Source organism: Brettanomyces bruxellensis, chromosome 7 (assembly GCF_011074885.1).
Source record: "Brettanomyces bruxellensis chromosome 7, complete sequence".
Classification (NCBI taxonomy): Eukaryota; Fungi; Ascomycota; class Pichiomycetes; order Pichiales; family Pichiaceae; genus Brettanomyces; species Brettanomyces bruxellensis.
Genome location: NC_054688.1, coordinates 678,846 through 695,496, shown reverse-complemented (window position 1 = coordinate 695,496; position 16,651 = coordinate 678,846). Strand labels below are relative to the sequence as shown.

General features: G+C 36.9%; 2 protein-coding genes across 2 annotated transcripts; one reads left to right on the top strand and one right to left on the bottom strand.

The window, feature by feature from the left end:
• Window positions 1-351: 351 nt before the first annotated feature.
• BRETT_004789 (uncharacterized protein) lies at window positions 352-2,289 on the bottom strand (the record flags this gene model as incomplete). Its single annotated transcript, XM_041283278.1, has 2 exons — window positions 352-1,333; window positions 2,018-2,289. The coding sequence occupies 2 exons, from the start codon at window positions 2,287-2,289 to the stop codon at window positions 352-354; spliced, it is 1,254 nt and encodes a 417-aa protein (XP_041136630.1).
• A 6,954-nt stretch (window positions 2,290-9,243) lies between these two features.
• BRETT_004788 (uncharacterized protein) lies at window positions 9,244-15,039 on the top strand (the record flags this gene model as incomplete). Its single annotated transcript, XM_041283277.1, has 1 exon — window positions 9,244-15,039. The coding sequence occupies one exon, from the start codon at window positions 9,244-9,246 to the stop codon at window positions 15,037-15,039; it is 5,796 nt and encodes a 1,931-aa protein (XP_041136629.1).
• Between the last annotated feature and the right edge of the window lie 1,612 nt (window positions 15,040-16,651).

Sequence of the window (16,651 nt, the reverse complement as noted above, 5' to 3'; positions counted from 1 at the left end):
CTATTCCCGTTGCATTTAAAGCCTTTTAGAAGACGTCAGACAAGTGTTCTATCTTATTTTGACAGAAGAAAATAATAATAAAAATAGATCGTTCTCAAAGCGGTTTATGCATGACACAACTAGAATATAAATGAATTACTTTACTGTTTCTATGATTTTAAATTTGTCTAGATGATTGTTCATATATTTATTATTCACGCGTCAGTCGTACATACATGCAGATTACACCAAAAAAATTTTGAAAAGCCCTAAAATATGTAAGGTTGTATGTATACGTACGCTTATCTTTCTATTCGGCCATATCAATTTTGATTTGGCTTTGCAAGGATTGTCTTTCACATATAGGAAAGTCTAAGTCTCTATATTTTCAAGAAAATGGCTTATTTTATGAATATCTTCACTATTGCCCCAAAGAAGATATGGTTCTGCATTAAGACTGTCCTTCACATTCATGCATTTTAAATAGATCTCCGCCAATGTTATATACGTAACCAAATCTGGTTTTATGGCGTTAACACAAAGTTCATCCACAATCCTTGAAATCATTTGCAAGTTTTCTGTCTTCACCCATATCTGTCTGAGTAATGAATTGTATACATCTATATTCATTCCGAACTCGTATAATTCAATGGATTGATGCTTTTTTATATAATTGACAAGGACTAACGTTTCATCCAACGAATTAAAGTCATTTGTCAACGAATTTAAGCAATATTCTAAAAGTATTGGAAGAGTGACCCTATCAACCATTGGATGCTCTGGTTTCTTTAATGATATCTCCTTTATTACAGCAATTGTGTGGTTCTTCGTAAACTCATCGTTTTCTAGAAAAGACTGGAGGAGGTTTCTTCGTATAAAGCCTAGCATCTGCCCGCTGTTTTGAAATTGATTAATCTTCTCTAATGTTGGCTTTAATGCCATTTTGTAAGCATGTGTATTCTCTGAATTGCTATTAAATTTCTTGCTAATTAACGCTTGTTTAGTCACAACACTAGAATTATCCCTTCCGTTACCATTTAATTCAAGGTTCTGATTCAAGTCATAAAAGCCAGTTATCCTTTTGACGGTGTCAGTAATTCCTATTGAACCGTGCTCGTTCTTTAAATAATTAAATATCTTGTGAAATGATTTCTGTTCTTCGAATGAGGACATTGGTGCAGTATTGGAGACGGATTCAGAAAATTCTTTATATATTTTATCAAACTTTAGACTCCTTTTGCTATCGTTTATAATTTTCTTTAAGAAATCCGCTGGATCTTCAGATGATTCAACTTCTCCGGTTGTCTTTGCTAAATCTGGCCCCTTTTCAACTGCCTTTATACCTTCGTCGACACTTTCTTTTAGCATCGGCCGTACACAAGAAAAGCATCTAGTCTGAACACATCTTGAAATTTTCAAGATCCCATACATCATATTAGATGATTACAAAAGGTAGCATAGAATTATATACTCAATATTGCAATAATATAGGAACCGCTATGTAGATAAATCGAATAGTAGCTCCTTTTTTCCCCTCGAATTTTTTTTTTCTTCTTCCCCTCCCTTCCCCTTTTTTGCCCTACAGCAGATCAAGCGTTTTTTTTGGCTTTTACGATGAATGAGCATTTCATCATCACATTTCACTTCAAAAGCAATCAACCTCTTTTTTATAAATATTATAAAGCCATCCACTACTATTTACATGAAAGCAGCCCAACTCACCCTCTGTTGAACCAGGTAACGCACCATGCATATTCTAAATATATACATTGAGACAGACTCAACTTTGACACTTTCGTTTTTAAAAAGGACTTTCGATAACGTACGCACCTTTTGCACGAAATCAAAGATATTTCCCATTTACATCACAAACAAGTCTACTGTCCTCTTCCGACTAATTTGCCTCCGCAGTTCATTAGTCATATTAATTATTTCTGTATTATTCTAATCGATCAGCCCTATTTTGCACATTCCCATTTGTTTCTTTCTTCATCTATGAAATATTCACATATGTATCTGTCAAGGAGAGCCTGTTTACTCCTTCGTCTTATGTATCTTTGGAAGAAGTCTGGAGGCATGATAATTTAACGTCGGTTTTGGTGGTGGGGGAACCTTTCCACCTTTATTCATACACGATTTAAGTTGAGTCTCAAGTTCTTTGCATAAGGATGATCCCTCACCATTTGATGCCCAACAATTAAGCATCTGAGTCATTATAACTAAGCACGGATTTGCTTGTTGTTTAGCAATCTGGTTCCGCACACGAAGTCTCGGAAGAGGGGGTAGTGAACTTTTTGCCGGTGCCCTCATGTCTGAATATACTTTTTGTATATGACCTCCCTCCCAAAAAGTTATGGTTCAAGAAAAAAGTAATGGATTAAGTTTAGCTATTGCTCAAGTTAGCTGTGATCAAAGTAAGGAAGTGAAGAAAAGGTAGGAAAGATTTGTGCACGATAAATGAAAAATGTGAATAGTAAATTCTAAGACTTTACATAATGACAATCAAATAAGACATGAATTATTCCCAGCCATTTAGCAACAAAACGGACCGCACTAGTTGAATTTTATTTTTTTCTCGAAAAGAAATTCAACATCAGAATCAGCGTACGAAAATAAGTTGATTTTGTTGTTAGTATGCGCTAATATTTGGTTGAGTTACGTAATCTGGAATGTGAATTTGGTGAACGGATGTGATTCTGATTTTTATGGTGATTGGTCTTTAATACGGATTGAAGAGGAAAGCAAGAAAGTTTAGTTAAACGAAAAGATGGTTGAGAAAAAGGTATTTCTCATTGGTTGATTAAGTAATCAAACAATGAAAATTAAGGAACTCAGGAAACCATCAGAGAAAAGTTTTTTGTCTATAATTAAGGGCTTTGCCACTTCTGTGCAGATGAAACATGCATGATGTAAACGGTCATGTGGAATAACGAAAGTTAACGAAGTTAAGCTAGTTATTAAGGGACCAACCTACTGATATTATTTCTACTACATAGGATTAGTATTAGCTGCTTATTTACGTAATTAGTATATAAAGGAAGCTTTCAATAAATCTCGGTTAACAACAGATTTTTACCATTTTTTTCGGGCAAACGTCCACTGGCGCCGATGGGTCCAAAAAAATCTGGTCGAAAAATCACCATCCAATCCGATTTAAAGACGTCATTAATGCAAGGTCAAATAATTTAGCATTAGTCGGTACGTATATTTAAAAACCAAATTTGTGAGAATAACGCCCGATTATGCAAAATTCAGGAAGATAAATACCATCTCTCTGTGTCCCCTCTCATATGGGCTTAGTTCATTCATAAAACGTAATTCAGAAGGATGCTCTTTTAGTGTATTTGCTGAACTTTAAGTGATTTCTAGTCAATAAGTGTAGTTAAACAATCTTGTAAATATACCAGATGAAATAAAGTTATCTACTTTCCTCCCAAAAGTTGTGAAAGAAAAAATACCATATCATAACTATGTTACAAAGCATCAATTAAAGAGATCTATACAAAGTTCGGGATAATTATGCAAATAGTACTACAACATCTTCTGAGAGATACTACTGAAGCAATAAATTTATTTTCACCTACAATTGACTATGACGTTGATTCCCTTAAAAAGGAATTACTTGAAAAATACAAGGATTGCAGTAGACGCGTCGACAGTCGCGTGTACATAAAGCTGTCCTGCCTTGTTTATGCCCAAAAAACCTCGCTCATAAGGATCAAAGGTATTTAAGCATGTGCATTTCCCCTTTCTATCCCGTTCATTTTACCTTCTTACTTGGTACTTTTTACATTTATACTTTTCCTTTCTTTATCCTTAAAAGCACTCAATACTAGTTATAACAAAAACTTCATAAAGTAATCGGCGTCACACTTAAACCAATTAAATAAATTAGGCTGGCATTTTTACTTAAGAAGAGAACTTGGTAATATATTTAAAGGAAGAAAATATATACTAAAGCATCAATGCAAGGGACAGTAAGTTTACAATGCTTAAAGTCACTTTAGAGCAAAGCAACTGATTGGAATACAGAAACGAATTCATCCAGCGTTCAGTTGTTAACATATTTACTTTTTTTTTAGGGTCGGTCCACACTGGATCTCTATCGTTACTAGTAGTAAAGATAATTAATACTTCACCCTAAATTCGACATATCCATGAAGTTATATTATTGCAGATCTTTTACTTCAGATACTTTGATTAAATTTGCTCTAACTAGTTACTTCCCTAAGTTCAACTGTTAACCTCCGTTAAATAATGAAATGTCATGCAACAATTATATTGTCACATAATATCAGACATTTGTGTAGTCACATAGATCTTAAGTAGAAGAAGTTAAAAATATTTATTTTAGTAATTATCAGGAACTTGTGATAGTGTAAAAAGCAATGCTTTTAAGCAAAAATAGTTTTAACTATAAGGTACCCAAAAATTATTTTGCCGGTTGCTATTATAAAATCAGATTTCTAAAAGTGTTTGAAGTAAAACACCTGTAACGATAAAATTTTGAACGAGTGCATTGAACCCAAGATGAGTTATTGATTACGTTAAGTACTAGTGACAATGGAGGAGAAGTGAGGATCGATCCAGGTATAAAGGTAAAGAATTAATTAACAAACAAACACTGAATGAAATCTTGTTCGTCGTCTAATCTGTTCCTTTGCTCTCAAGTAACTTCAAGCGTTGTAAACTTATTGTTCCTTGTCTTGACGCCTTTTATCTTTTTCTTCCTTCAAATATATATTTCTAAGTTCTCACACAAACGTGCAATCCTCCTCAGTTATAAGAGAAAGATAAAATATAAATTAAAGAATCCGCAATGTAAAATTCTTCACTGAGAATGAATTCTCACTTCGGAATCTCTTCACACATTGTTTACGCACACTATATGTGTCCCCCGATGCGTCCAACATACCTCATTAGTAAGCATAATTATTACTAACCAAATTCAGTACTAAACATCAGATTTAACTACTATTTCTAATTAGAGACGCCTCTGCATATAAGACATTTTTCGTTACGTCATCATAAGCTTAGCTTTTAATACCTATGTCTAGAACAACTTTCAATTACATCTACCTCCAGTCCGGAAAATTTTTAATCGAAAAGGCTCTTCTTATTTTGAAAAATTAGGCTGGAATTAAATTCTTCGTGATCCCTTTTTCACTTAAGCAAAAAACTTTACACTGAATGAGAAAGAATTATTAATAATATATGTTTAAAGAGGAAAAGATGCCAAGGCGAAATGTGATACATATATGTCAAATTAAATCAAATGCTAAATGCACAAATGTATTCATTATTATTTGAACAGAGAAATATAATATGGAGAATTGGTACCTTGTCTAGCTATTTATTGGGCTTTCCTTTTGGCATTAATTCATCTTGCTATTTCCTCCATTCTTAGTCATTACCACAAATTTTAGTGCTTAATAAAAAAAAGCATACTTCCTCTTATGCTTATAATAATAAAACAAAAAAACGATATTACAAATAAAATGAGCGGTATGATCTTTAAGTTTTGCAATCATTTTTATACTTTAAAATTGATAATACCCCAAAAATTATAGACCGCTATTCTAGTGCTAGCCTTTTTTTTGACTAAATAAATGAAAATTTGAAGCATTCGTAATACTTAAGGTATGCACTACCAGTAAGCAGACACATTATAATCAGCAAAGCAAAGGGCAGACCAATATGAGTAAGGGAAAATATTTCTATATTGAAAGTAAATAATACATGGATAAAAATTGTCATCGGTTCTTTTTGCCGAAGAAAGACCTCCATATTTTTTATGTTGAGCTATTGACAATGCACGAGAGATTTAGGGCGCATTTGCCAATAAAAAAGAGTTTTTTTTTTGTGGCAGGGGGGCGGGAGGGTACCTATTTTCCGGCTAGAATGAGATAAGTATGGGGAGCACAGAAATTATGTAAGCCACAAATATATTACGTATTTTAATGAATAATTCAAATCACAGTATACGAGAATCCCTTATAGAAAAGAGGTGGGACCATTTATACTTGCAGGGGAAAAACCAATTAGGGAAATATGAAGTAAACGCAACTGTTAATGTAAGGGTGAAAATTTGAAAAAGGCAGTATGGAATGGAAGTATTGAGAGTTAACAAATTACTTTTTAGTTATGAACGTTTGAAGCTTTGTAATCTTATTATTGAAATATTAACCGATACATTCACAAATATCGGTTATTATCATAAGGAATTGCTATTTCCGAAATTTTTGTCAGTCTGTTTCCCTTTAGCGAGACATTATTTACCGCAGTTCTCGTATTTCAACACTTTTTTCTGAATAGCGAACGAACCGCTTGAAAAGAAAACTTTTCATGAAAGGATACGTCGTGTTTCATGTATGGAAACAATTAAGACTGATATAAAATATAATTGATTGTTTTTTGCTTTTCTTTTTATTTTTGGATTGCCCTTTCCTTTACCCATTTTTTTTACCTTCAATTGTGCGTAACCCGTTTTGTCAAAAAAAGTGCCAGGATTTATTTGTCATGCACTTTTTCGAATATGCTCCGATAAAATTAACGACAAATATGTGATCAGGCAAAGTATAGTCTTTTGAATACTTTTAATTTTTAATAAAAATAATACTTACTTTATAATAATGCCAAAAACACATGAAACTCTACAAGACAGATATTGACATCTTGAAAAAATTTTTTTTTGAATAAAATAAGGACAGTTTATATCGAAGAAGAAAAGAATACTTCTCACAATATTTCTTATTACTATTTCATTATTCATGTACAAAAAACAATACCTTTACACATTATATCGCTATTCCTATTCAAAGACATACTATTTTAGATGGCAAAAAAAAAGCCTTTAGATCGCCGTGAAGAATACATAAGCAATAGTCAAATTCTTCTGCACATAAAATAATCTACAACCCAATCGTAATTTTCGACCTAGGCGACGGTTCGGATTAATTTTTTGTGCGAAGCCATTTACACGATGCACTAGCAGACCACAACTTCGATTTTTCTATTTTCAAATCAGTTTAACTTTGTTCTGCCATTTTTGAAATACCACCCTTTCGGAATACTTTTTAGATAAACCGTAATTTTTCTCCGAGCACTCCTTCTCCCTACTTTACATAACTACATTATAACTACTTCATTCATCAAGTATTAATCTGATTTTATTTTTAATACGCGTACGCCGATTAACGCACTGGTGCGGGAAATCAATACCATTATTTTTAAATGAACTGTTAAGTAGTTCGCAACTAGTTCATACATTGCAGATGAGCTGTAAGAAGGGGAAATTTTTTCCATCTTAACTCTGCCTTAGAAACTCGTGTATTTTGTGATTTATTCATATTTTATTGTTGCCTCTCATTTCATTTATTTATTACAACAGGATATTACAGAGAATCTGAAACAAACAAGTTGCATTAAAAAAAGATATTCGTTATCCAAAAGTTTTGACGACGGTCTAGAACTCCGCGCCTTCTCCCCATGGCACATGAAAAATTGTTTTCCGCAGAAGATTTAAATTTAATATGTGCTTGCTTGAATTCTTTTTGCATGAAAGTAACACAATGTATTTGGAAAATATTCTCTGATCATGCATGAGGAAAATGAATTATTTGATCCACATATCGTATTGTATATTGCAGATTTCGCTTTCGCAATATATAAAGTCATGTGCATTTCGATTGGTATGACAATTCAAAATCTATAATTATCGATTTTTCATACATATATTACGAAATAGAAGAAATATTGTTTATAGGAAGTGTTTACACAAACTGTGTTTATTACTTTGCCATAAAAGAGTATATTTCAAATGTCTACGTTTATTCTGTAAAACTGTGCTATGCATTTGCTTTTTGATAATCATAATCAGCTGATACGTTTCTATTTTTCTTGGAATGCTTTCGAATGTTTTTGATCGTCTTAGATTATCTTAATATGCTGCATGCCGATCTGTGAACATCAAATGCGTACAGGTGAGTAAGGAAATATACCTTGTATGAGAAAAAAAAATAAGAGAGATCACGCATGAAAGTTAATTTTTTGTTTCAGACAAAGTGTACTGTTTCTTCCTTAGGAAATCAAACAATCTCTTAAAAACAATACAAGGGAACCGAAAAAAAAGTAAAGAAAAGAACGAGGGAGCGACAGGACGTTTGGAAGTAAAAAGAAAAGCAAAGCAAGAATACGGAATGATAATGGGGGCAATATTTTTGTGGCGCGGCTGGTGGGGGATCAGAACAAGAGGCTTTTCTATTCTTAAATATATTTTACGCTACATAAAACACAGCTGCATATATTAGGTATAGGACCACTTATTGCGTTTCCAAATAATCCAGAATATTGTAAAGCACCGTACCGTAAAACGTAAAATTTACTTTCTTTTCTTTTCGAAGTGCATAAGTTGTCTTACAAATTTTATAACCAAGCCTAGGTCAAAGCGTAATGCTATACTATGACTGGAAAAAGGGGCAACCCTAATGCTTTCACAAAGCTTTTTGCTCAAAGATCACCAGTAGCTAGATACCAATTAATTTCGACTGTACAAGAATATATTCCGTAGAAGTTATTTGTGTCCTCTTTGAACTGGACCATAGACAAGGGTTATTGCTTTTTTTGGCAGAGTATGTGTGCGTCTTTTGTTTTCTTTGAACAAATCTAAAAACGAAGAAAACTCCTAGTTCAAAACAGAGTAATAAAACATTGACCCAAATAAATTAACAAAAAGCCTTACCACAATTGTTTTCCGAGACATAAGAGAAAAAGAAAAGCCCCAAAAAAATGATTATATCTAGTTACAAGTCTCCTTTATTTAAATATCCTATTGTTTTTACGAAGGTACAACGATAACAGTTACATACGCGGTCAAAAGCACAATAACGCTTTGAAAACGTTTGGATGATGCAGGAAGATGCATGATACGGGGAAAAAAAAGAAAAAAAAAACATCGTACATCAGCAAATGATGCTTTTTTCTTTTTCATACTCCTGTGTTCGAATTTTTGGTAAGCATTCTACATACAGGACAACAGCTTTTCATTATCTTTTTTGAATTAAAATTCGGGTTATTCTTTTAGGATCAGGAAAGCTTTTATTTCAGACAGTACATTAGATATCAAAATGCTTATATATGTACTATTTCGTTGAATATGACAGTGTATCACGACGATTTATCATTTTTTGAGGTATTTCTTCATCAAGTACGTTTGAGTACAGTATTCCATATACCTTCCACAAAAAACATATTGCAATATCAAAAATGCTTTTTTGGAATAGACTAGAAGATCTGGTAATACTTCTTTTACTTGGAAATTATCTGGCTTATGCCACAGAAACAAGCATTTATAGTGCCAGTACGGGAGGAATTGGATGTCAATATGGTACTGCTGTTGGCACTATCAATGGCTTTGCCGCAACTTTTTATTCGTATCCTAATGGAGGCAGTGCTGCCGGAAATACTGGTGATGGCAGTGTTAGTACCTCCTTTTTTCAATACAGTTATAGTGAGTATGGACTTTTTGGAAGTACAACTGGTGTTACCGTGCCAAGTTTCAGCTACGGTGGAGGCTCACCAGATCGCTCAACTTCGGTTTTTGGTGTCGAGGTTAGCGGAAATCACTTCGTTATGGAATTGGATGGTTATTTCTTTGCAACTACATCAGGTGTGTATACGTTAGTTCTTGATAATGTTGACGATTATGCGGCCATCTGGTTTGGAACTGGTTTGAGCTGTTGCGACCCAACAACTCCTGATGACAGCATTATTCCAGACTTTGCCACGGGAAGAAGCAATAATGAAAACACAAATGGAGGATCTGAATACTCAGTTTACCTTACTGCAGGTTCTTACTATCCCATTAAAATAAGATATGCTAATGTGCTATATGCAGGTGATCTCATATTTAGTGTTGTTGATCCATCAGGTAATGTCATTGACAACTTTGACGGATATGTCTACCAATTTGTTAATGTTGACGGATTATGCACAACGGTCACAGCTACACTTCCATTAAGCACTACTACTGTAACAACAGATGTGCCATCCACAACTACAACAACAGAAGACGTTACATACACATCAGATGGAAACATCATTACAAGTAGCATAGTTGTTATTGAAGACCCACCACTTTCCACCTTAACTGTCTATACAGATATCCAAACACCATCAACCACAACCGAATTGACAACATATCCAGTAAATGGGACAACCATAACAAGTAGCGTTGTCATCATTGACCAACCTATTTTATCCACCACAAATATAACAACAAATGTTGATTCTGTGACCACGACCACCGAGGCTACGGAGTATACTTCTGATGGTAAGACAATTAGTACTACTGTTGTTGTTGTCGAGGAACCACCTCTTTCTACTACTACTGTGAACACGGATGTCGATTCTGTGACCACGACCACCGAGGCTATGGAGTATACTTCTGATGGTAAGACGATTAGTACTACTGTTGTTGTTGTCGAGGAACCACCTCTTTCTACTATTACTGTGAACACGGATGTCGATTCCGTGACCACGACCACCGAGGCTACGGAGTATACTTCTGATGGTAAGACAATTAGTACTACTGTTGTTGTTGTCGAGGAACCACCTCTTTCTACTACTACTGTGAACACGGATGTCGATTCTGTGACCACGACCACCGAGGCTATGGAGTATACTTCTGATGGTAAGACAATTAGTACTACTGTTGTTGTTGTCGAGGAACCACCTCTTTCTACTATTACTGTGAACACGGATGTCGATTCCGTGACCACGACCACCGAGGCTACGGAGTATACTTCTGATGGTAAGACAATTAGTACTACTGTTGTTGTTGTCGAGGAACCACCTCTTTCTACTACTACTGTGAACACGGATGTCGATTCTGTGACCACGACCACCAAGGCTACGGAGTATACTTCTGATGGTAAGACGATTAGTACTACTGTTGTTGTTGTCGAGGAGCCACCTCTTTCTACTACTACCATTTGGACGAACGTCGATTCCGTGACCACGACCACCGAGGCTACGGAGTACATTTCTGATGGTAAGACAATTAGTACTACTGTTGTTGTTGTTGAGGAACCACCTCTCTCTACTATTACTGTGAACACGGATGTCGATTCTGTGACCACGACCACCAAGGCTATGGAGTATACTTCTGATGGTAAGACAATTAGTACTACTGTTGTTGTTGTTGAGGAACCACCTCTCTCTACTATTACTGTGAACACGGATGTCGATTCTGTGACCACGACCACCAAGGCTATGGAGTATACTTCTGATGGTAAGACAATTAGTACTACTGTTGTTGTTGTTGAGGAACCACCTCTCTCTACTATTACTGTGAACACGGATGTCGATTCCGTGACCACGACCACCGAGGCTACGGAGTACATTTCTGATGGTAAGACAATTAGTACTACTGTTGTTGTTGTCGAGGAACCACCTCTTTCTACTACTACCATTTGGACGAACGTCGATTCCGTGACCACGACCACCGAGGCTACGGAGTATACTTCTGATGGTAAGACAATTAGTACTACTGTTGTTGTTGTCGAGGAACCACCTCTTTCTACTACTACTGTGAACACGGATGTCGATTCCGTGACCACGACCACCGAGGCTACGGAGTATACTTCTGATGGTAAGACAATTAGTACTACTGTTGTTGTTGTCGAGGAGCCACCTCTTTCTACTACTACCATTTGGACGAACGTCGATTCCGTGACCACGACCACCGAGGCTACGGAGTACATTTCTGATGGTAAGACAATTAGTACTACTGTTGTTGTTGTTGAGGAACCACCTCTCTCTACTATTACTGTGAACACGGATGTCGATTCCGTGACCACGACCACCGAGGCTACGGAGTACATTTCTGATGGTAAGACGATTAGTACTACTGTTGTTGTTGTCGAGGAGCCACCTCTTTCTACTACTACCATTTGGACGAACGTCGATTCCGTGACCACGACCACCGAGGCTACGGAGTATACTTCTGATGGTAAGACAATTAGTACTACTGTTGTTGTTGTCGAGGAGCCACCTCTTTCTACTACTACCATTTGGACGAACGTCGATTCCGTGACCACGACCACCGAGGCTACGGAGTATACTTCTGATGGTAAGACAATTAGTACTACTGTTGTTGTTGTTGAGGAACCACCTCTCTCTACTATTACTGTGAACACGGATGTCGATTCCGTGACCACGACCACCAAGGCTATGGAGTATACTTCTGATGGTAAGACAATTAGTACTACTGTTGTTGTTGTCGAGGAACCACCTCTCTCTACTACTACCATTTGGACGAACGTCGATTCCGTGACCACGACCACCGAGGCTACGGAGTACATTTCTGATGGTAAGACGATTAGTACTACTGTTGTTGTTGTCGAGGAACCACCTCTTTCTACTATTACTGTGAACACGGATGTCGATTCCGTGACCACGACCACCGAGGCTACGGAGTATACTTCTGATGGTAAGACAATTAGTACTACTGTTGTTGTTGTCGAGGAACCACCTCTTTCTACTACTACTGTGAACACGGATGTCGATTCCGTGACCACGACCACCGAGGCTACGGAGTACATTTCTGATGGTAAGACGATTAGTACTACTGTTGTTGTTGTCGAGGAACCACCTCTTTCTACTACTACCATTTGGACGAACGTCGATTCCGTGACCACGACCACCGAGGCTACGGAGTATACTTCTGATGGTAAGACAATTAGTACTACTGTTGTTGTTGTCGAGGAGCCACCTCTTTCTACTACTACCATTTGGACGAACGTCGATTCCGTGACCACGACCACCGAGGCTACGGAGTATACTTCTGATGGTAAGACGATTAGTACTACTGTTGTTGTTGTCGAGGAGCCACCTCTTTCTACTACTACCATTTGGACGAACGTCGATTCCGTGACCACGACCACCGAGGCTACGGAGTATACTTCTGATGGTAAGACAATTAGTACTACTGTTGTTGTTGTTGAGGAACCACCTCTCTCTACTATTACTGTGAACACGGATGTCGATTCCGTGACCACGACCACCGAGGCTACGGAGTATACTTCTGATGGTAAGACAATTAGTACTACTGTTGTTGTTGTCGAGGAGCCACCTCTTTCTACTACTACCATTTGGACGAACGTCGATTCCGTGACCACGACCACCGAGGCTACGGAGTATACTTCTGATGGTAAGACGATTAGTACTACTGTTGTTGTTGTCGAGGAGCCACCTCTTTCTACTACTACCATTTGGACGAACGTCGATTCCGTGACCACGACCACCGAGGCTACGGAGTACATTTCTGATGGTAAGACAATTAGTACTACTGTTGTTGTTGTTGAGGAACCACCTCTCTCTACTATTACTGTGAACACGGATGTCGATTCCGTGACCACGACCACCGAGGCTACGGAGTATACTTCTGATGGTAAGACAATTAGTACTACTGTTGTTGTTGTCGAGGAGCCACCTCTTTCTACTACTACCATTTGGACGAACGTCGATTCTGTGACCACGACCACCAAGGCTACGGAGTATACTTCTGATGGTAAGACGATTAGTACTACTGTTGTTGTTGTCGAGGAGCCACCTCTTTCTACTACTACCATTTGGACGAACGTCGATTCCGTGACCACGACCACCGAGGCTACGGAGTACATTTCTGATGGTAAGACGATTAGTACTACTGTTGTTGTTGTCGAGGAACCACCTCTCTCTACTATTACTGTGAACACGGATGTCGATTCTGTGACCACGACCACCAAGGCTATGGAGTATACTTCTGATGGTAAGACAATTAGTACTACTGTTGTTGTTGTCGAGGAGCCACCTCTTTCTACTACTACCATTTGGACGAACGTCGATTCCGTGACCACGACCACCGAGGCTACGGAGTACATTTCTGATGGTAAGACGATTAGTACTACTGTTGTTGTTGTCGAGGAGCCACCTCTTTCTACTACTACCATTTGGACGAACGTCGATTCCGTGACCACGACCACCGAGGCTACGGAGTACATTTCTGATGGTAAGACAATTAGTACTACTGTTGTTGTTGTCGAGGAACCACCTCTTTCTACTACTACTGTGAACACGGATGTCGATTCTGTGACCACGACCACCGAGGCTACGGAGTATACTTCTGATGGTAAGACAATTAGTACTACTGTTGTTGTTGTCGAGGAACCACCTATGTCAAGAAGTACGGTGACATCTGATGTGCAGAAAGAAATTGTTACCACGGTGATGAGTGGTTGCATGTTGGATGGTAGAAGGATTACTAGTGGGTTCGTTCTTGTGGAAGTGCCATCACAAGCTGTATCGATTGTGGAAAATAGTGGAGATGTGAGCACGTTGACATCTCAACAGTTTGGGTACTATAGTAATACGTCTGTGGCTAGTCGTACAATGTCTTTGTCGTATTCTTCGAGCGTTGAGACAGTAACGACCGACGTCGAGTGTTCATCGAAAATGACGGATATGATCACGTGGACATCGCATCTAAGTTCTTCGAGTGATGGCACCAAGTTTGATAGGAAAACGACGACTGTAAATCCAGGTTATATGACCTCCGGAGGCAATATTGTGACTAGTACAGCACCTGTTAATACGGATACCTCTGGCATCCAGCCCCAGACACGAGGTACCGAGGGAATGCGTTCTGCCACAAAAAATGAATTTGATCATTCAAGTTCGTCAGGAAGTTGGATAAATGGATCCGGTAAAAGATCTGGAATTTTGAGTGCTGTGGAATCGAGAACTTCATCATTATCAAGTAAATCAAAAATGACAGCTAATGATGTGCTTACCGCTAGTGAGATGTCCTCATACAAATTTGGAAGCTCTATAAAGTCAGGAAAAGAAACAACGACGTCTTCGGACATAGTTGAACCAACATTATCAACAACATCTCTCTCGATTTCATCTCCGGTTTCGAGTATGACATCACCGGATGCTTCAGTTTATGAAGGTGCAGCAGTTAAGACACATTATAACATTCAAGTACTTGTTTCAGTACTTGTGATACTTCTTATCTGATCTGGAATGTACAGGAGAATACATTGACCATTATTACAATTTCTTTTCTTTATTACGTTCTACTTTTTATGCTCATCGAATGATTCCGGTATTTTGGTCATCCGAATTCGGATTGATCTTAATTTTCTATACAAAGTTTTCTAAATAGAGAAGTTTATTTAATTTTATTATTTAACAGGTAAAAATTGCTATTGACATGGTTATTATCGATTGCCCTAATTATGCAGTCTAACGGATCTTATTTGAAGAATACGTCTAATCCATGATTACGAAAGCTAGATTACATCGACGTGTCAAAAGGATTGGGAAAAGTGGGATAAACGAGTAATGTAACTGATGATGCCGAGAGATATTCCCAGCAAGGTTAGTTGTGGTGTTAACAAAGTCACATTTATATTAACTTTCAAGCTGCTATGTTAGATTTATTTTTCAACCTTAAATATTGGGTGGAGGACAGTTTAATAATCCACAAAATTAACGAACAGAAACTTTCCAAATCCCACTTACATTCCCTATACTTCGTTTCACATTAATTTATTTTCTTTTTTATGGTCAAGATTTCGTAGTTATGAACCACAATGATTACTAATTATAACTTTGGATCACATCACAAAAAATGACAATCTTCGCTTCATATTGCTTATCTACCGAGAACTATTATTCTCTGTTGCTAGTGTGCGCTAATATTGGGTTGAGTAACGTAATCTGGAATACGAAATCGGTAAACGGATGTGAAACTGATTTGTAAAGTGTTAATCTTTAATGAGGATTGAAGTGGAAAGCAAAGAAAGTTCGTTAAACGAACAAGTGACTGAGAAAATGTAATTATCATTGATCGATTTTATGGCTAATAAGTAATCAATCAATGAAAATCAAGAAATTTGGGGAAACCATACATTTTGAACTTTATTTATACAGTTAAGGGTTTTAGTGAATGGTACCCAAATTTAGAGTGAAGCTAATTAATTTGTGTAAGGATGGTATGTCGACCAGATAGATACCGATTCCTGGTCTGTGAAGTTGCAAAACTCAGTGACACGAATAATAATCAATAATGATATCAACAAGGCTTTAAATAATAACAATCAAATAAGACATGAATTAATTCCCAACCATTTAGCAACAAAACGGACCGCACTAGTTGAATTTTATTTTTTTCTCGAAAAGAAATTCAACATCAGAATCAGCGCGCGAAAATAAGTCGATTTTTACTATTTTTTCGGCCAAACGTACAATGGCGCGGAAGGGTCCAAAAAATCTGGTTGGAAAATCACCATCCGATCCGACTTAAAGACGTCATTAGTAAATGGTCAAACCATTTAGCATTAACCAGCATGTATATATTTTGAAGACAATTTTTGTGGGTAATGCCCGATTATGCAAAATTCAGGGTCCACTCATATATTGGCTTAATTCATAAATAAAAAGTAATTCAAAAGGATGCTTCTCTAATGTATTTACTAAACTTTAAGTCATTTCTAGTCAATAAGTGTGGTTAAAATACTGTAAATATACTAGATGAAATAAATTTATATATTTTCCTCCCAAAGGTTGTGGAAACGTTTTGGAAAGGAAATAATATCATATCACAACCATGTTACAAAGCACTGAT